At 40.2% G+C, this 22100-nt stretch overlaps 2 protein-coding genes across 3 annotated transcripts; one reads left to right on the top strand and one right to left on the bottom strand.

Moving 5' to 3' along the window:
• Positions 1-397: 397 nt before the first annotated feature.
• On the bottom strand, positions 398-6717 carry LOC135476818 (uncharacterized). Its single transcript, XM_064756950.1, has 6 exons — positions 6654-6717; positions 4584-4679; positions 2667-2809; positions 2355-2411; positions 2060-2159; positions 398-1332 (listed from the first exon to the last, which is right to left on the bottom strand). The coding sequence occupies exons 1-6, from the start codon at positions 6711-6713 to the stop codon at positions 889-891; spliced, it is 900 nt and encodes a 299-aa protein (XP_064613020.1). The 5' UTR covers positions 6714-6717; the 3' UTR covers positions 398-888.
• A 3015-nt stretch (positions 6718-9732) lies between these two features.
• On the top strand, positions 9733-21124 carry LOC135476571 (spindle and kinetochore-associated protein 2-like). Of its 2 annotated transcripts, XM_064756636.1 has the most exons (10): positions 9733-9765; positions 12027-12110; positions 12860-12955; positions 13532-13612; positions 14458-14626; positions 15825-15869; positions 16120-16265; positions 17931-17974; positions 18331-18406; positions 19609-21124. In XM_064756636.1, exons 1-10 carry the CDS (start codon positions 9733-9735, stop codon positions 19672-19674), a joined length of 840 nt encoding a protein of 279 aa, XP_064612706.1. In that variant the 3' UTR covers positions 19675-21124. The 2 variants fall into 2 exon arrangements, with proteins under 2 accessions (XP_064612706.1, XP_064612707.1); XM_064756637.1 differs by lacking the exon at positions 15825-15869 and having other exon boundaries at positions 19609-21123.
• The last annotated feature ends 976 nt before the right edge of the window (positions 21125-22100 follow it).

Here is a 22100-nt window from a genome sequence, read left to right as displayed (position 1 = left end):
CTCACAACAAAAACCAGTCAAGTGTCTCGTGGCATACACCAGTCAAGTGTCTCGTGGCATACACCAGTCAAGTGTCTCGTGGCATACACCATTCAAGTGTCTCACAACAAAAACCAGTCAACTGTCTCCGGTTTGTTACTGTCTCATTTCTGACTCCACATTACCATGTTTTTTTCACCCTGGGAGGACCAGGTGCTTGTCATATCCTGTCCTGCTTATTCTGTTTGCAGGTAAGCCTAACCAATGACATCAGTCAAGTATCTCGCCAATGACAACAGTCAAGCGTCTCATCAATGACACCAGCCAAGTGTCTAACTAATGACACCAGCCAAGTGTCTCACCAATGACACCAGGGAAGTGTCTCACTAATGACATCAGTCAAGCATCTCATCAATGACACCAAGCAAGCGTCCCATCAATGACACAAGCCAAGTGTCTAACTAATGACACCAGCCAAGTGTCTCACCAATGACACCAGGCAAGTGTCTCACTAATGACATCAGTTAAGCATCTCATCAATGACACCAGGCAAGTGTCTCATCAATGACACCAGGCAAGTGTCTCACTAATGACACCAGTCAAGTATTTCACCGATGACATCAGCCAAGTGTCTCAGCAATGACATCAGCCAAGTGTCTCAACAATGACACCAGGCAAGTGTCTCTCTAATGACATTCAGTCAAGCATCTCATCAATGACACAAGCCAAGTGTCTAACTAATGACACCAGGCAAGTGTCTCAGCAATGACACCGGGCAAGTGTCTCTCCAATGACATTCAGTCAAGCGTCTCATCAATGACACCAGGCAAGTGTCTGACCAATGACACCAGCCAAGTGTCTCGCCAAGACATCAGTCAAATGTCTAATGATAGTCTTGTCTCTGAGTCCTCACTCCACAATACCAGAGTCTCCCTCGCCTCCATCTGCTGTATCTTTAGAATTGTTATTGCTGTTCTCAAGGCATTTGTCCACTTTGGCCGTACAATCTTCCTGGGCAGGTAAGTCAGGCTGGAGCTCTTCTGTATCCTCATGACCTGCATTATTTGACATTCTTCTGCATACAGTTGAATCTTCTAGCTTATTCACTTTGGATCTGTGCTCATTTCCATTGTTATTATCCTCCACAACTTCATTTTCCGGGGGTAAAATGGTCTCAGTCAAGTCCTTAGCAGTTGTTGTTTCCACATCAGTGTTGCTAGAAGATAGTGGAGACTTGCCAGTTTCCTGTGGAGAGCTGTTACCCATTTGTGGAGAGTTGTTTGGGAATTGTGGAGATGCTGGACTGTGTGAACCCCCAGAGGTTTTCTCTTCCACAGACGGAGTCCTTGTCAGCTGGAAACAACAGCATGCTACTGTTACAACAAGTAATAAATGTCAAACCCTCTCGGCTGGAAACAACAGCATGCTACAGTTACAACAAGTAATAAATGTCAAACCCTCTCGGCTGGAAACAACAGCATGCTACTGTTACAACAAGTAATAAATGTCAAACCCTCTCGGCTGGAAACAACAGCCTGCTACTGTTACAACAAGTAATAAATGTCAAATTCTCTTAGCTGAAATGGTACGACATGGATAAGTAATGCATGTTGTGAAATCCTCCCAGCTAGACAACACAATGTTAAAATGGGAAATCCTCTTATTTGGAAACAACACAACATTACTGCAAGTAATATATGCGAAATCATCTCTGTTAGACAACACAATGTCACAAGTAATAAATTTGAAATCATCTCTGTTAGACAACACAACGTTACAAGTGATAAATGTGAAATCCTCTCTGTCAGACAACACAATGTTACATGTGATAAATGTTGAAATCATCTCAGACACAACACAATGTCACAAGTAATAAATGTGAAATCATCTCTGTTAGACACAATGTCATAAGTAATAAATCCGCTCCTTTTTTTTTACATATTTTAGGCTGGAACATGTGCAGCATATTTTCAGAAAGTTTGTGGAACAGATGAAATAGAGGCTCTTTAACTGAGAGATGAAAGCATATTATACAAACCCATTTTCAAGATTTCAAACAAAATTATATGTGCATGAATACCTCAAATTTTCTCCTCAAGGCTTTGGACATGATATTGGTCAAGCCCTGACCACTCTCTCTCTTCCTCTTCTTGCCTGTGATTGGTGTTCCTCCTGGGCTCCTGACCAAAACATTGACCAATCCCATTTGAATTTAACTGTTCAGTTTTCAACTGTAAGTTTCAAACATTAAAAAGCTGTTAATTAAGAAAGTTAAATATCTCTTTACAATTAGAATTAATTGGGCAGTTCCTTACAAATGCCCACATCTTCAGAGTGACATAAAATGGATCTAGAGCTGATTAAATTTACATTACCTTTTCATTTGGGTTTTCTTTAAATGTTGTCTCTTTGCTGAAGCCTGCTTAGCCAATCTGGAAAACAATAATATTTTCATCAACCATTGTATATACTTCTAAAAAATATCTTGGTGACAATTTGGGTTACATTTCTCATTAAGCCCTTTCCAAATAAAGTTAGAGCCCTTCTTAGAGGATTAGTCATGTTACAATTAATGAATACACAGTTGCTTTTAATGAAAACCTGTAACGAACTTCTCTCAAAATAATGTATTTTAGATAACCACCCCCATCACAACACCACAGGTGGGTACTGTCCTATCTACTCACTTTTCCTGATCAACTGAGTTTTCCTTGTCTTCCTCCCCGGGATTTTTCTGCCTGAGGAGGTTAGAGGAAGAGCTGCGTAAGGTCACCTTCCTCAGCTGCTGGAGGGTCACCAGGGGGCCGCTTCCACTAGTCTCAACCTGTGCCTACAGGTATACAGTAATCCATTGGCCATCAAAATTCAAAAAATTGAATTTTTACTTTTTCATCCTTTCTTTCTTTTTAACTTTCTAACTAACTTCTTAACAAATTTACAATAAAGTATAAATTTAGATAAATTAGAAAGCCTAATTGCTAATATTCTTAAGACAAAAATGTACTGTTTAGGTAGGGGCACATATAAACTTCACACAAATCATAAAATTTGTGCAGTTCAATGAACATTCTTCTAATATGCCACAACACACACATTATGTTTGTTGTCTAACTTGTTATGGAATGAGACATTACCATGAGGACGGTCCATTCACGCTTATATGAAAGGGGAGCCAAAGAGAGCCAAGGGGAGGCAATCCCCACTTCAAAAAGTGAACAGAGCAAACTCCGCACAAGGCTAACATACTGACCGTTGACAATAACTGGCCGACAACTTGAACATGCAGCTCGTTGGTTTGACCACAGCCTTATCTCAGCGGTGCTGTGAGGTACTGGGCGAGGTGTGGTCATACAGGTGAAACATTCTTATGTCAGTGGTGCTGTGAGGTACCGGGTGAGGTGTGGTCATACAAGTGAAACATTCTTATGTCAAGGTGGTTGTGAGGTACCGGGTGAGGTGTGGTCATACAAGTGAAACATTCTTATGTCAAGGTGGTTGTGAGGTGTGGTCATACAGGTGAAACATTCTTATGTCAAGGTGGTTGTGAGGTACCAGGTGAGGTGTGGTCATACAAGTGAAACATTCTTATGTCAAGGCGGTTTTGAGGTACCAGGTGGGGTGTGGTCATACAAGTGAAACATTCTTATGTCAAGGTGGTTGTGAGGTACCAGGTGAGGTGTGGTCATACAAGTGAAACATTCTTATGTCAAGGCGGTTGTGAGGTACCGGGTGAGGTGTGGTCATACAAGTGAAACATTCTTATGTCAAGGTGGTTGTGAGGTACCGGGTGAGGTGTGGTCATACAAGTGAAACATTCTTATGTCAAGGTGGTTGTGAGGTGTGGTCATACAGGTGAAACATTCTTATGTCAGCGGGGTTGTGAGGTACCAGGTGAGGTGTGGTCATACAAGTGAAACATTCTTATGTCAAGGTGGTTGTGAGGTACCAGGTGAGGTGTGGTCATACAGGTGAAACATTCTAATGTCAGCGGGGTTGTGAGGTACCAGGTGAGGTGTGGTCATACAAGTGAAACATTCTTATGTCAAGGTGGTTGTGAGGTACCGGGTGAGATGTGGTCATACAGGTGAAACATTCTTATGTCACGGCGGTTGTGAGGTACCAGGTGAGGTGTGGTCATACAAGTGAAACATTCTTATGTCAAGGTGGTTGTGAGGTACCGGGTGAGGTGTGGTCATACAAGTGAAACATTCTTATGTCACGGCGGTTGTGAGGTACCAGGTGAATTGTGGTCATACTAGTGAAACATTCTTATGTCAAGGTGGTTGTGAGGTACCAGGTGAGGTGTGGTCATACAAGTGAAACATTCTTATGTCAAGGTGGTTGTGAGGTACCAGGTGAGGTGTGGTCATACAAGTGAAACATTCTTATGTCAAGGTGGTTGTGAGGTACCAGGTGAGGTGTGGTCATACAGGTGAAACATTCTAATGTCAGCGGGGTTGTGAGGTACCAGGTGAGGTGCACTGAAACATTCTTATAGACAAATGACATCAGATGTGAAAATATCAAAAACTATGAATTCAGTGAGTTTATGAAAATAATCAACACTGTGGCTGTTGCCACTAATTAAAGTTTGACATTCTCACCTTTGAGCCTGAATTCAAGCTGTTGGATCGTTCCTCTGGCTTGCGCAGTTTCACTTTTTTTATGTCATCCAGGGTTATTGACAGTTTCGAAGATGTCTAAAGAAAAAAAAAGAAAACAATTGTACCAGATCTGTGGTAGTTCAAATTCAATCACAACTGGAGTCTGAGACAAACCTTGAATCATACTCAAATATCAACCGATTAAACAAGACCCTCCCAAGTTCATTGAAAAAAAAAAAAAAAAAACACCCACCCCCCACAATATATCCACTACTTCACATGCTTCCTTATAAAATGTTTCATTTTGTTTTGATCATTTGATAAGTGGAACAGGACTTTATGTTGGAAGGTAACCATTATGGATCTAGCATGAAACAAGAAACAGAACAAGGACAATGTCCTGCACCAAATAGTAGTTGGACCTAAGACTAGGTCAAAACAGGACAAAAATTGTCACGTAAAAAACACTCTACACTACTGAGTACCTCAGATCGGTTGGCCATATTCTCAGATTAGTGTTTATTTGATTGGTGTTTTATGCTGTACTCAAGAAAATTTCACTTTTACAACGGCGGCCAGCATTATGGTGGGTGGAAACCGGGCAGAGCCCGGGGGAAACCCACGACCATCCGCAGGTTGCTGGAAGACCTTCCCACCTACGGCCGGAGAGGAAGCTAGCATAAGCTGGGCTTGAACTCACAGACACTGCATTGGTGAGAGGCTCCTGGATCATTACGCTGTGCTAGCGCGCTAACCAACTGAGCCACGGAATGAAAAGCTGTAAGATTTGCGACTATGTCCTGCACCAACTTAAAATGTGCTTTAACGATTATAGCTATTAAAAAAACATCCTGAAAAATAGTATCTATAACACAATCCTCTTTCTCCTCCTGAGAAATGGTACTGTGAATAACGGTACATGGTGAGTTAATATATGCAGCCACTTATGCCCTGTCATTCTGACAGCTGAGTGAGTGAGTGAGTGGGTGCTTGGGAATTAACGTCGTACTTAACAATTTTTCAGTCATATGACGATGATCTCCACCGCTCTTTCTTCACTGAGACGGCTTAACGAAGGCAAGCTTGCCCCGCTCAAGTCATTACACTGATACAGGTCAACCAGTCATTGCCCTATCACCTTCATGCTAAACGCCAAGGGAGGAAGTTAAAACTTCTTCTTTTAAGGTCTTAGGTGTGACTCGACCCCGGGTCTACCGCTTGCGAAGCAGACGCTCTAGCAACTGTGCTATTGGGGTCGGTTTCTGACGACTGAAAAATGCCTTACTACTAAATTTGTTTTCTAATGTGGTACTATATACGGCACTGTCTGGCTATTCAGATTCTTTTTTATGTACTGGAGAAGCATGCATGATATGGGGCTGTCCATAATGTAAACATGCTCACATGGGGAGGGGGTATGTGTGCATTAGAAACACGGCTTGAACAGGTGTGGGGGGGGGGGGGTGGGGTCTCGTACAGTCGTTGATCGCTGTAAGTGTGAAACAAAATTTTTGATGTAAAAGTTATGTGTGACTGTACCAGCAACAAATAAGAAAAACTTTGCCATATCCATAATGTATGACACAGACATGCTGAACAGAGTAGACATATGTCACTGATGCTTGTCAGTGAGTTTCCAGTTTATGAGTTGGTCTTAAAAAAACAAAAACCAAAAAAAAGAGAAAACTGTTCATGGACTTCATTTTTGATATTTATACAGACAATTTGATTGGATGACAGGAAAATTTGTGTTTTTATTTTGCTGTGCAGGCTCAGATGGGGAAAGCCAGTTATGCATTCTGTGGTGAATGATCAACAGCTACACAACTGTGTCTTTCATTATATGGTTACAGTTTAACAAAGGGGGATGAGAGCAGTTCCATGGCAATGTAGGCGATCAGTGAACAAAACTAAGTTCAGTTGTTGACACATTGTAGAAGTCTGTACACTGGTCCAGTACACTGGGATAAACATTAACAATGTTTGTGGTTGTGGTTGACAATGGGGTTGACAATGGGGTACACTGAGACTGTATACATTATCTGCTATCTTTACCATAGCACAAATTACCTTTTGGCCAGTGTCTGCTTTCTTCTGCTTGCTTTTCTGTAGATAATTTCCTTTATTCATGGATGCTGGGATGGGTGGAGGTGGTGGAGGGGGTGGTGGAGGAGGAGGTGGGTGTGGAGGTGCGTCTGGGACTGTAGGTACCGGGCCAGGGGTACTGAGTGACACACCACTCACTAACCCACACTGAGTACAGGTTACACAGCCTCCAGGGCCACTTGGCGTCGTTGTCGTCACCTTGTCACTTGATTCATTATCATGCAGACCACCAGCGAATGATTTGTCGTAAGGTGTGGACACAACCTTTGGCAGGAAGTCCACGCTGCTGCCGTTACAACAGCTCTCCATGTTCTGTAACACAATGTGATTCCACCCTAAAGATTCACCATTTTGATATCGGTAATCTTCCCATGTTTCCCATGTAGTAACCTTTTCCTGGAATGCTACCAAATATATATCAAACACTGTCTTACCAAAAATTAATAGAAGTGGGTAGCAGATTGGTGAATTAAGTTATTTACTTATTTACTTGATTGGTGTTTTACGCCGTACTCAAGAATATTTCACTTATATGACAGCGGTCAGCATTATGGTGGGTGGAAACCGGGCAGAGCATGGGGGGGAAACCCACGACCATCTGCAGGTTGCTGGCAGACCTTCCCATATATGGCTGCAGAGGAAGCCAGCATGAGTTGGACTTGAACTCACAGCGACCGCATTGGTGAGAGACTCCTGGGTCATTACGCTGCGCTTGCGCGCTAACCAAGTGAGCTGAATTAAGTTAAAAAATTTATCTACAGTGATAAACTATCAGTACATTAAATACTAGTGAGTAAATATAATGAACAAGAATAGAGATTTTTACTTCAACCTAGATTATTTTTTACCTTCAAAAACAGATCTTACCATCTCTGCCTTCAGCTTTTCCATTTCTGCTTCCAGTTCCTTTAGTTTGGACTGTGTTTCTTCTAATTCTTTTTTGTACCATCTTCCTGGAATGAGCACATCTTTGGCACTCTCCAATCCCTGGTAGAAACAATAAGGAACAAAAAAAAAATACAGCCACATATTCGTTTTGGCTCTTGCTGCTTTGGTGTTGACCATTCGACAGGTTTGTCAGGTAATTAGAGAAGAATCGTTTCTCCTGGCTTGCGGGCAGTTTTCTTCACCTACGCCGTCCTACAGGTGAAACAAGCTTCACGATCAGTACAACCCCTTGGCAATAATCCAAATATCCTTGGTCCATTATTATATAACATGGACAATGTGGACTGGTTTGTACCACTTTCTTCAAACGGGTGTTTCAAAGATGTCACGCAGGCACCTATTTTCAGGCTTGAGAGGAATGCTAGCAGCATTCTGAGACAGGTACACAGGAATAAGCGTCAACTGGATCCGAATGATTGAATTACTTTAAGGTTGTTCTCACGGTGACTTCACATGCTGATCAAGTCAAAAAAAAGATTAGGTACCGGTAATTTAATATTTTGGACAATGACTGTATTTTGTTCCAAAACATTAAAAAAACACACAAGCTCTGAGGATAACCAGTAATCTAAAAGGAGAAGAAAACTTAAAAACATGACACTATGGGCTAAAAGGAGCACATTTTTTTTCTACCTGGTGGTGCCTGCTGCATAATTTTGCGGTTTTTCCTTGCCATACACATAATGCCTGAAAACGGCAAAGCTGGCATAAATCGCTGAGTCCATGACGTCCACCATCTTTAACAAATTGTAATTTATGCTGGAGTGTGTTGCCTCTCAGCCACTGAGAGTCGTTAAAAACTGTTGGCTTGTTCATGTAAACTCGGAACATAAGTCCAACATTCCGGTTTCCCGATCGTCAAGAGGAAAATGAACTGTACCGTTCGCTGCCTTCTGGGAAGCAGAATTCTACCGGAAATGTTTGAACTGCACTTCGGCGGTTTCCGACGGCAATTCTCCTCCTAACACGAAAGACTTCACAACTAGTTCTTAGGCAAAATGGAGTTGCCCACATCTGATTTTGGCAATGACTTTATTTATAATTTATCAACTTGAGGTACATATTAGAGAATGTGTTTTGTGGCATGCACCTGCGAGGAAATGCATACTCTTTTCAATGGTATTTGATTGATATTTAAATTTTCTTCTCCTTTAAAAGACTACACACCATACATTCAATCCACATGTATAAATTTGTAGAAATGTACCTTATATGGCAAACAAGACACCAACAATTCTGCCTTACCTTTAATATACATCTTTTGCACCAGGCAAAAGCTCTGTAAACTGTGTCATTGTTTATCTCTACATGTGAAACATGTGACCAGGCTTCTGGCATCAGGAAACTACCACCACCAGTGTGAGCAATACTCCCATGAGCCATGTTGGAGCCGAACAAAAACGATCTGTAATAAAGATACACATAGTGTCATTCTTAAAATGTGTCAAGTCTGTCAGATAAATTTAGGGTACATCATAATGGATAAAAAAAATGTAGTTTGCATGTTTGAGCTTGCCACGTCGTGTGCAAATCGCTCCTTATAGTTATATCAGATGAAATGTGAACTACAATGTTCAATGCAATTTATACACATTTTTAAGTTGGTTATGGAGACAAAACTAATTGGTTGGATTAGCTAATTTCAAGTACCGGTATAAATATGTTTACCTGTCATCTGTGCAATGGCTACTTATTCATAGCGTATAAAATTTTTCGCAAATTACAACAAATACTTTCAAACCTGACATGCAGCTCTTTGAGTGTGTGGGCAGTTTGACTTGATCCCGATCACTGTCCTTAGCTGACCTCCGCTTAATCTGCTCAACAGTTTCACAAGTTGAACAGCGATATTTTCCTGTTACCTAATTCTAATCCACGGGGTTTGTTGTTATACTGTATTCTGTCGGATGAGGACTGTGGGCCGATTTTAAAAAAGCACCGTTGTGTTTTTTTACGTCTATTTCTTGAGCTCCACCCATGTTTTCTTAAAATCAAATCAACCCGCCGACATATGTAGGTCAACCAATCAAACTCAAGTTAACAAAATAATCAACGAATCAAAAGGCACGTAAGAGATGTACACCCGAGAATCAAGATGGAGGAAACAGTGGACAAATTAGAAGCAATGGTATATAAATTCAGTGCAGTTTGCATTGTGTTACGTTTGTTTCCAGCCTTCGTGTTTCGTATGATGGCTTTGAACATCACTTTATTTCTTATGTTTCTCTGCAAACAATTACATTTTGTGCAATGATGGAAATAATACTTCGTTGTGATGGTTGGTTTATCCAAAGATGTAGTACAACAACAACAAAACATGTCATGATCACGATGTCACGATCACGATAACTACAACAAAACATGTCACGATCACGATATCACGATATTTACGCTATATTACTGGGTAAATATTGGCATTAAACTTACATGATACGTTGCAGGGTAAGTGCATGTGGGATTTGTGAAGACTAGGCTGCTCTTTAGGCCTACGTGTTGATTTCCACGTGCCTTCTGATGACATTTTTGTCCCACGGTCACGTTTTTTGTTGATTTTTTATCTGGTTAAAAATGAATGGGGAGATTTTGATTTACCCTAAAAAGAAGTGTCAGTAAGAAGTTCTTCACACTATTCTCAGAGACGTAATCCTGTCATCCAGTAGTTTTCTGCACTCACTACATGTAGGTCACAGCGCAAACATACTCAATTCTCATTTGTTGTGAAAACATCTGGATTTGACCTTTCATAAGTCTGTTCACTGTTGGATTCATAGATGGATGCTTATGCCACTAGACCATTTGAGTTGTTTTGACAGAATGTGTTTCTTTGATGTGTTTAAAACAGATGAACAACGTAAGGGCCTAGTTGCGCAGTTCAACTCTCAAGTCGACCAATGAAGTGTTTGGAGAGTTACGAGGAATAACTGCTTCTAATCGGATTGACAATAAGCCTCATTTACAGCATCTTCACACGCGCATTAAATCGATGTTAACAGAGTGATCCCCATAATCAACTAACCTGTTCTGAGTCTTGCCGAACCAAAAACAATCCATGACAACTGCACAAATTCACAAAATAAAATACATTTTCACACCTAGACCCACTGTGGCCGCCAGCTCGTTCTGATAGTCGTATGTATGAGTCACATGGTCGAGGTGAGCGCAGAAAAGAATAAGGTTGTGCAAGGGAGATAATACTTATGGCAATCATCATGGTAACACTAGATAAGTCTAGTCATCCATTTGGCTGGTTCAATCCCCCTTTCGTCAGATGGAGCTAATCACTTTATTCTAGTGATCAAAATGGTGACAGACGGCTTATATCAACAGTGGGTGTAGTGTGAAAATGTATATATTTTGTAAATTTGTGCGGTTGTCCTGGATCGTTTTTGGTTTGGCGAGGCTCAGAACAGGTTAGTTGATTATGGGGACCACTTGGTTGACATCTGTTTATGCTAGGGAAGATTTAATGCAGGTGTGAAGATACAGTAAATGTGACTTACGGTTGATCCAACACATTACAAGTAGATATTCCCGTAACCGTCCCAACACTTTGTGTTGATCTATTTCAGAGTTACATTGCGCAACTTGGTAAGGCTCGCATGTGCAGGCGACATGTTTTTGCTACATGGACTGCCTCTGAATGGAGTCTACTGCACATTTGACCAGATTCATTCAGTTAAGCATGAATGGATAGACGTAAGTAGTGACATAGAAAGCTACACATAAACATAGCACGGTAGTCTTTACAGCTGCCATCTACTTTCCACATAGTGGACCGTATAAGTAGGATTGTCTCATTTTGCCTTAACCTGGCATAAGCCAAGTATTTGAAACCCTGGATGACTATTTCCACTTTCTTTTTTTTGTTGATTTCGACTGGTGCTCAAAAATTACTTGCAACGGCTAGGTTTGTCCCACAGTATCTTTGAAAAAGGAAACTTTGATTGTTAATGCTACTGAAACCACAGTCACGTGGCTCTGTGTGGTATTGACTGATCAATTGAAAAACAAGACAAAATGTTATTTCATGTAATTTGTATAATGCTCTGCAAATTGTATTGTGTAAAGAACACTTTAGTTCAAGGAGGTAATGTTGATGAGTTCATGTGACAAATCGGACGGTGTTGGGTGGTAAAGGTGAAACTGGTCTAGTGTTGGAGGTGATGCAAATTGAGTGTAGAGAGCTGTGCTGTAAGAGGTATACAGGTACACTAACCAGGTATAACAGGGAGGTAATGAAGACTTTTTCAAAATTACAACAAAAGAAAGTAAAAATTATGAAAAAACTTGGGAGACCTAATGTATTTGAAGTCATCATATATTTGCAATAAGCAAGAATGCCTAAACTATTCGTCTGTGAATGTACATTTAATTTGGTCTGTGTTTCAGTTTCAAAAGGCAGATTCAGATCTAAGTTACCTTTCCAGGAAGTTAGACTTTGAATATGGCCAACACGAGTCTGGTGAAGGACAGGTATGTATACTATATAAATAGGTATAAATTCTGTCTGGGCTACAGCTCCAATTGTTTTGGATGTGCAGCAAATAAGAAGATAATTTGACTTTTGTCTCTTTTTGCTGTTTTCAGCAAATTCAATAGCAAACAGCAAACCATGCCTACAAGGCACAAGATAAACTTTGTTAGCCATGTCACTGTGTGTGTACTGTTATCTTGAGATCAGTTTTCACCATGCTGTCATACACATGAATGGGTACAATGACACAATTGACTCACAGGAAGGAGTTAAGTTGTCTGCTCACATTTTAATTTTGAATCTGAAGAAGAACATTATCTGATACTTACTTTGGCTCAAACCAAATAGTGTTTTGCTCTTTTCTGCTCGTTCACATTACTGTCTCTGTTGTTGCCGGTACCCCAGTGGGAAACTCTTAAAACTCTTTCCCGCCAGTATCGAGACGGTTCAAAGCTGTGAATTCATTAATTCTTCCCTTTATTATACGCAGTTATCAGTGTATGTATTCTCATAAAACATATATGCAGTACACACGCACTGCTATGATACCTCACTGGCTAAACCAGTGATAAGCAAAAAATTGGTGTTATAAGTTTTCCTGCGGCGAAGGAAGCTGTGCTTGTGTGTGTCAGGCCACATATACCTGTCTTTGTGACCAACAAATGTTGATTCCTGATTGGTTAACAGTAGTTTGGAGTTATGGCTGTTGATTGGTCAGTTGAAACCTAGCTGCATTTTTCATTGACAGGTTAATCCTCAACAATTGATGCAGAAGGTGGGTCAGGTAAAGAAAGACTACGCTGCCATTGTGAAGGATGTACAGGGAATACAGCAGGCCCAGCAGGTGGGTGGAATCATACGACTCCTCTGTCAGTCATTAGTCATTTTTGTGTAATTCATGTTTGATTTGCACACCTAGCTACACTCAGGCCCAGCAGGTGGGTGGAATCTTACGACTCTTCTTTCAGTCAGCAGTCATTTTTGTGTAATTCATGTTTGATTTGCACACCTAGTCACACTCCCCACACTCTTGATTGAGGAGTGTGGTCATGGTGATAGCATGCCTCAAATTGAAAGACCTTGTGAAATGTGGATGAGAAATAACAAATGCATATTAGTCATTATAACTTGATGCTACCTGTAGGTGATGCATTAATTTATCTCCTGTGTACACATGACCAGGTTTTCTGGGGTTATGCCCTATATTTTAATGTCAGTTTTAAAAAGCCTGTCCAAAAGAATCACTTGGTAACCAAGAATTCACTGACAGCAGTGTTCATCTTTAAGCCAATTGGCCCATTTACTCGCTCAGTTGTGATGTTACGTCAGGCTTTGTCAGTTTCCCCCACCCATAATCCTGGCCGTCGTTGTATATGTGAAATATTCTAGAATACAAATTACAATGTAAAACCTTTTACAGGAAGCCATGGAATATTTCCGAGACCAGCTGAGTACTGCTTGCGAGATGCTGAACACACTTCAGAGTCAGACAGGCAATCAGGTATGCGTATGTCCAAAGACCAATGTTAAGGTAAATGCCAGAGTTGGCATCTTAAAATGTTCTGCATGTATTGTACGGTTCTGTTCTGTTCTGCATGGTTTTACATACATGTACAGAACAAAACGAGGAGGATGTTCCATCGTTGATGTCCTGCTTGTGTGTGTTAATTTTCATTCATGACCATCACATCTCATGCGTATTAAAATCCCTGTTAAGGTAAACATTTGAGTCCTTTATTTACTGAGCTGAAGTTTTGCATTCTTGTGTCTCTTTACTTGTGAGATCTTTGGGACCCTTGCTAACAAATTGTTTTATTTATTTGATTGAAGTTTTACGCCACACTCAAGAATATTTCAACTATATGATGGTGCCGAGCATTATGGTGGGAGGGGACTAAGCGGAGTGTGAGGGAAGCCCAAGACTCACTGCAGCATGCTGTCAGACCTTCCCACATACGACCTACCAAATTTATTTGATTGGTGTTACTCGCCGTACTCAAGAATATTTGACTTATACAACAGCAGCCAGCATTATAGTGGGTGGAGATGGGGCAGAGCCCGCGGGAAACCCACAACCATCCACAGGTTGCTGCCAGACCTTCCCACGTACGACTGGAGAGGAAGCCAGCATGCGCTGGACTTTAACTTACAGCAACCGCATTGGTGAGAGACTCCTGGGTCATTACGCTGCGCTAGCGCGCTAACCAACTGAGCCACGGAGGCCCCGCCCCTACCAAATTTAAGTTTCCTGTTCATCTGCATGGTGGTCTATCATCAGCACCCTCAGCAAATTTGTCAAGGGTGAGCTTAATCTCATTTGTCCATTCATTTGTGTCGTATTTGTAGGAAAATGGGGAACCACCAGACTTTGCTGCATTGGAGAAACTCCTGGGAGTAAAATTACCTCTGCCATCTCCTACATGGGGAGACAACTCTGCAAGAATGGAGACAACTGTTGAACATGGCCATCAAGCTCACAGCAATGAGCAGCCTGCAGAGGCCTCACAAACAACAGGTGGGATTGGGTAGTTATGTTTGCTGAGCCATTTTCATATACACATGATCAGGGGTTTGTACAAGTTGTCTGGACAGGCCGGTATTCGGTCCTTCGATTGAATAAAATTCAACTGGTCGTAAGTATTCAGTTTGAATAAGCAGTGACTAATATTTCAAGAGAATTTAGATAATGCACGGCATCATCTAGATGCACCATTAGTCTCTTGTATATGTGAAAGGTGCTGCATGATTTTTAATTTTCTCAAATATCACCATTCTTGACACATTGGGACTGACAGCAACATATTTCCGAAATCATAAATGCACATTGTACCTTGATTCATGACTGAAATACTGTTTAAAAGTGATGTAAAGACCAGTGGCTCATGTTGTGAATTTCAGTCAGTCTATTTTAATATTATGGGTTGTTAGTTTTAAGGGCAGGTCTCCACACTTCATTGGATTGGGACCCTAAAATACATGTTACAATTACTGTACTGTGTGCGATTATCAGTTTGTAGTATCATGTATTATATTCAGTTTTTGTCAAAACAAAAACAAAAAAAACTTAATTTTATCTCAGGTTGAAGAGTGGTGGTTGGTATGTGGAAAAATGACTTGACCTATGAACCCCTGAGATCCCTGACAGCATTGTTCATCTTTAAGCCCATTGGCCTGTCTACTCGCTCAGTTATGATTATACATCAGGCTTTGGTCAGTTTCCCCCACCCATAATCCTGGCCGCCATTATATAAATATTGAAATATTCAAGAATGCAATGTAAAACCTGAAGTAAATAAGTAAGTAAAACATCAATTATAGGGACTATGCCAGAAATTTTTGGCAAAAAGTCCATGAGCGCAAATCCATTTTAATTATTGCTGTTTAAGAATAACCCAAATACTTACCTTTCAAAAAATATCAACCTTGTTTGTGTCCAATCAAAATTGGTGATGAAGTTTGTAAACTTACAATATGGGGCACTTCATGTCTTGTCCAAAATTTAGAATCATTTTATTAAGCACTATAAATAATACAGGTACTAGTCTGATATTTTCTGGTGAGGATAAAGGCTGAGTAACTGTATGTTCTTGGATAAGAAAGGATGAGGCGGGAAGTGCCGGCAACTTTGTTATTCAGGAATGCACAGTTTCGAAATCTTTTTCCCACTTAAACGGTTGCATTAGTGTTACATAATAAACGACTTCTGTGTTTAGTGGTGGCAGCGAGTGGAGATACGAAGTACTCCCGTAGCAAAGGAGGTATGGTTTAGTTCTTATTTTTTATGTATAGCAACTTGGCCAAGATATGCTTTAGGAAAGTACAGCTATCATACTTTCCTGTAGGGATAAATTACTGTTTAAGAAAGGCAATTAGTTGAGCTTGAATCGGTTAATATCAAAAATTTGATTGGTAGATATGGATTTTTTGCCAAAAAAACCTCTTTACTGAATTAAATGAATTTTTGTTTACAAATGAAAATGTTAAAGGAAATATGACCTAATTCCTTAGGAAAATCAGCTGTGGCGTCTGTGTTTGAACTTTCCCTGTCAGAGCGACGCAAGGACAGCGCAGAGTGTATCGAGGTGACCCAGGAGGAATTTGAGTCTGTGTCTAGTTTGGTGCGTGGCAGAGTCAGACTAGTGGATGTCAATCACGTGAGTTCTTGATTTCTTTCTTATGTGCAGGATCAGGGGTTTTAGTCCTAAACATTGATTATTGTTAAAGGATGAATGTCCAGATTTATTATTTATTCTTAACTAGCTACCCCTGTATATACTGTTAAATTGGGTGTGAAAAAAATATTGAAAAAAGGGTATATTAATGTGAGTAATGTGGCACTTAAAATCATTACATAATGAGGCTGATTTGATGCGTTTTTTCCGCCAACGCTCGGTACTTTTCGCCGAACTATGTCATACAAGTCCGACCTTTACGATCTGTCAGAGCTTCCACATTTACTTCAGTGTTAATCAGCATATCGCATTTCTCCATGAAATGGTTTGCTTTTCTGCATGCAGTTGTAAAAACAGGTTGTCCAAGAACCCTGGAATCAGTTATTTCAAGTTTCCAGACGATTTGGCCCACAGGGAGGCGTGGATTTACTGCAACGATGGAAAGATTTTGTACCCACCAAAAAGGGCGGTATCTGCTCTCGTCATTTAACAGCTGAAAGATATGAGAGGAATACAGCTGAATTTCCACAACTGCACCTTCCACAACAGTATTCATAAATACTATTAACTGAACTGAAAATTGATAGATAGTTTATCTTTGTACTACTAACGGCAGCGTCTGCATCATACATTTATATATGTTGTACAGGATTACATGTACATGTATATGCCCCTGTAGGCATAGGCTATTTGGAATGATGAAAATAACATGTACTGATCATTGTCATTGGACATAGGTATGAATTGACAATCCCTCGAGGAGTAGAATGATAATTATTGTGAAGTGGGCAGAGGGAAAGAAATGTAATGAAATATTAAATCTTAAGATAAACACATGAAATGTACAGTGTATCACAGGATAAAGCTATAGCTTACCAGTAAGTATTGCCAGTGCAGTTGGAAATGCCCGGAAAAAGATCAAAGTCGGAAAACTCTGAGGCCTGGCCAGAGATGTCAAAACTTTAAACGTCATCCAGTATGGGTTCAAATTGACATGGCAGTATGTTTACACATGTATAGATGGAATTCATCTCGAAAATGACATCCTTTTGACACAAATTTCCAGGTGATATAGTCCAGCTAGGCTTGGTTGGGCCACAGGTGACGTCATCCACTGAGCCGCATCACTGTACCGGGCGGCCAGCTGGAGATCGGCTAGGGCAGTTAATCTGTTGTTTTCGATGGATTTAAAGTCATTTTTATGTTTCTCAGAAGCCCTCTCGATACTATACTGTATAAACAGGTTATAATCTGTATAATTAGAACCAGTAGGTAAATCTGGACACAAATCCTTTAATTGTGTGGATGTGTGTGTGTGGCACTTGGGGAGTTGTGGATGTGGCGAGCATGAAATCAGTGTCCAGAGATGATGGGAAATTGTGACAGTCTTCAGTCTTAGTCTTGTGTATGTCTTAAAAGTGTACATTTTGAGAAATCAATCCCTGATTTAGGACATTCCAGGCTGCAAATTGAGATGCAAACCATTGGGAATGGGGCCAAGTGTCAGCCCCTGTTCTATAGGTAGATTATGCCCTGATACCTGAAATGATAATTGCAAGTCAGTATATATCATGTATGGAATTGTTTCTCCATGTTTGTCAGTGAAAGGGTCAATAATTCTTTTTTTAAATTCTTTTTCTTTTGTAGACATATCAGAGATTGTGGCAGCATTTCATTGATGAAGGGAACAGGTATAGCATATCACTAGATTGTTGTATATTATGTGGCTGGCTTTATGCATGCATTATTTGTCAGAGGAGCTTCCTGTATTGAATGTCAGCATTTGCATATTATTTCATGCAGTCTAACATGAAATTCAAGAAAAATTCCTGCTGAATTTTTATTTATTGAATGTCTTAAACTATTAAACTACACTCTGTCAGTAAAACAGGGAAACCTTTATGATGGGTCATGAAAAGTCCTCCTAAATTGTCACAAAATGTTTCATTTTCACACAGAAACAGAATTTTCAGGAGAAAATGTCAAATGGGCACACACCAAACTGGATTAAGTTTTGTCTTCATGGTTTTATTGCATTGGATTTCAGTGAAGACCTTAGCACACAGGACATGCACAAAATGGGGTTAAAGGTTACTGGTGCAACAGGAGAGGCAAAGTTAAAGGTGAGTTCGTTAACTTACATTATACAAGAACACATTTATGTATAGCTGACGGAAATGATCTTGAGTTACACCATGGGACACCTTCAGTTATAGTTGAAGGAAAAATGTTGTCACATAGCACCTCCTGTTATTGCAGAGGGAAATGATTGACATGTACCTGTACATGTAGATTATACTATAATTATACTACAGAGAATAGTCATTAATCAGCTAGCCCTCTTTATTTTGGGGGGAATTCTCCTGCAGATATCTCTATTTTTCTGTCTACCTCTTCATCTGGAAAGTGTGCAAGTTTCTATATGGTGATAGATAATGAACAGAATCTGGATAGACCTGTGGAAGCAATCACTCTATCTTAACCCGTAGCAAATATTGTTATTGTACCTACTTTGACAGTGCCAGAAAGTGTGATGATTTTATATATAATACCTGACCAGGTCATCGGCAGATTAAAAACAAGATTTCACATGTTACTCAAAACAGCATACTCGGAAATACGTAGTTTTTGTGTTAATAAATGGAAGAGTACAGATGTATTTCTGAATGTCATTCTGGGAATAACGAAGCACATCTCAGACGTAACCTTGTAGACACTGTTTTTGATAGATATATGTGTAGAGATGTTTGATCATCAATTTCTCGCCGGTCGCTGTGAGTTCAAGTCCAGCTCATGCTGGCTTCCTCTCCGGCCGTAATTGGGAAGATCTGCCAGCTACCTGTGGATGGGTAGGTGGGTTTCTCCCGTGCTGTGTCCGGTTTCCACCCACCATGATGCTGACTGCCGTAGTATAAGTGAAATGTTCTTGAGTATGGCATAAAACACCAATCAAATAAATAAATCAATTTCTCGCCAGAATAAGGTCAGCTTCACTGCAAATTTTCATTTTATGTTGGGTCCTTGATACTGCTTCTCTGTAAGTTATGAATATTAATGAGGATACGCCATCAGTTTAATCATTGAAAATTTTTGTTCATTTGCCTAGGTTTTTATACAAGAGTGCTCATTGGCTAAAACTGATTGCGTCGTGTTCCATTTGAAAAAAAAGCATGCCATTTTTGACAGCTAAAGATGTTCATATGGTCTGTTGTAGAGACTATTTATGGAAATGAAAATATCTGTGCATTTTGTCACCATTGAATAAGTACTTAAGATCCAGAATGCCAACTTCATACCCACTTAAAACATTTTTGTTTTATTTCAGGTTCTAAAGTCTCTAAAATTAATAACTATGACCAAGAAAGGGAATGTGAACATGGTAAAAGGATGAGACTTAAGTGACTTAGCAAGAAGAAAAGTGAAAAAGTATGACCCTCTGTGATAGCAGATGACTGGTACATGTCCAAGGCAAAGTTCCTTGCTGTAATGTTCCATAACTGTTTGATTCTTGAGTATGGTGCTGGTGGTCCAGTAAAATTGGGCAAAATATTCAGACGTAACAATGGGATTGGCTGAGAGAGATGAAAGTGGGAGTGACCATTTCATTGGCCAGTTATAAACTGTCCAGTGATTCTGTACATAACTGGCACAGATACAGGTGGCCTTAAAATTTGGCCAATTCTTCAAAGAGGAATTATCATATTTTGGTGGGTGACTACACTAGGGAGATGAGGAGTGATGGCTGAACTAATAAACGAATGAGACCAACTTCACCCACAATGGGCTGCTGTACCGGAGTAGCGCCTACCACGACTTTGGAAATAATTCCACGGCCTCTGCCCACAGAAACATTTATTACCAGGAAAATGTGAACAGAATGAATGGTTCCAGAGGGTTCTTTCAACTTCAGTCACAGATCTCAAAGACAATTCACATTATTTAAGGCTTCATATAAGCACCAGTTTGTGTGGATTGTAGTTGGAGGCACATGCTTGTATTTACTGGATGTAAATCAGGTTCAGACTGAGCTGATGTCCAGACTGCTGGATTTGGTTGAGGCGTGGGAAGTAGTTTCTACATAATGTCAAGCAAATGTGAGAAAACGGCCAAGGATTTTTGCGTACTTGGAGAAGAGCAGTGGTTTACTCCGGGCACTCAGGTTTTCTCAACTCATACTGTCCTTCAAGTGAAACTTTCTTGAGTATTACATTAAACACCAATTAAATAAATCAATGATTGTAAATGGTGCCATGTGAGATAAATGTACAGATACGTCTTTCCAGTGAACAAACAGTCGACCAATCGTAATCAAGATTGCTGCGAATAGGCGAACCAAATCTCCCACATCTTCCTGTGAAGCACGGTCCTGTTTTTAAGACGAAAGATGGTGGGACCACCTATGTGTGATACCTTCATTATCTTGGCATTGGACTGGCTCTTTCAAGCAGTACCGTTTGAATGAGCAACAATGTTGGAAGGTTTACGTAGCTATTCTATGTAGTATATCTGAAGTGCACAGTCATTAGGTGATGATATTGGTATGTATGTATTATAAATCCACTAGGAGATTTTATGTCACATCAACCTGGACAAAGAATTTTTGATTTAATCTGTGCAATACTGCCTGCTGTTTTTTTTATTCTGTTTTGATAAAAGTTTGTAGCATAAACATGCATACAGCATGGTCAGTTTTTCTCCACAGCCTTTTTGTACACTCAGTGTATTGTAAAATACCAGTCAAATAAAACAGATACCAAAATCTAAATTGTTCTTTGTGGAATTCCAGTTTTATGACCATAGGATCATCTATGATCCAGTAAGTTAATTGTTCCTGCACCAGAAGGGCTGGTTTAATAAAACAGTGCTAGAAATCTGGAATATGCTTTAACAATCTGCGGTCAATGACGCTTATGACGCCTTGCACAGTCTAACATTTGTGGAGGACCACTTGCGTTTCATCAGTATGGTGTTTTTATCTATTTGTTACTCATGGGAAGCTCAGTCGGCTAGCGCAGCGTAATGACCCAGGAGCATCTCACCAATGCGGTCGCTGTGAGTTCAAGCCCAGCTCATGCTGGCTTCCTCTCTGGCTGTAAGTATGAAGGTCTCCAGCAACCTGCAGATGGTCATGGATTCTCCCCAGGCTCTGCCTGGTTTCCTCCCACTATAATGCTGGTCGCCATCGTATAAATGAAATATTCTTGAGTGTTGCGTAAAACACAAATAAATGAATAAATAAAATACTCATGGGAAAGTTCGTCAATAATGTGCCCTGTAGTTTACCATTGGCTTGGTAGTTAACGTCAGACATTCCAGTTTCTTCCATCCGTAAAGCACCGTAGGGTAACGACAAAATTCTTGAGTACAGGGTTTACAACAGTCAATTAAACACATGAAAAAACTAAAATGTAAAACAATCGTATATAAGGGCACCTTTATAGAAGCGGACGTTGGGAGTAGTTTGGCACAAAGCGTTCGTTTGTAGTTTGTGTCAGCTTTGTCAGGTGTAGTGAAGTGGATGTACAACAAGGGGAGAACATTTTGATTGGCTTCCTTGAGAACAAGCCATTCAAGCTCTTCAGCCCTATCTTTATGTTTTTAATGAAAATACAGATGAAACTGATATACACTTCCAGCAAAAGGTTATGCTTTTTCAACGGTTAATCTCTAAGGTGCCATAACAGCTGGTTATTATGTTTGGTCTTTGATAGACTAATAGGACTACCCTCATTGTTGGTCAGTGTTCATACATTGTAGCTTGATTTTCATCAAAATCTGCATCACTGGACATGTTGCCGGTATAATAAAACCAATGGA

The sequence above is a fragment of the Liolophura sinensis genome, chromosome 10, assembly GCF_032854445.1.
Source record: "Liolophura sinensis isolate JHLJ2023 chromosome 10, CUHK_Ljap_v2, whole genome shotgun sequence".
NCBI classification, from domain to species: domain Eukaryota; kingdom Metazoa; phylum Mollusca; class Polyplacophora; order Chitonida; family Chitonidae; genus Liolophura; species Liolophura sinensis.
This window is presented reverse-complemented; position numbering and strand designations above follow the sequence as displayed.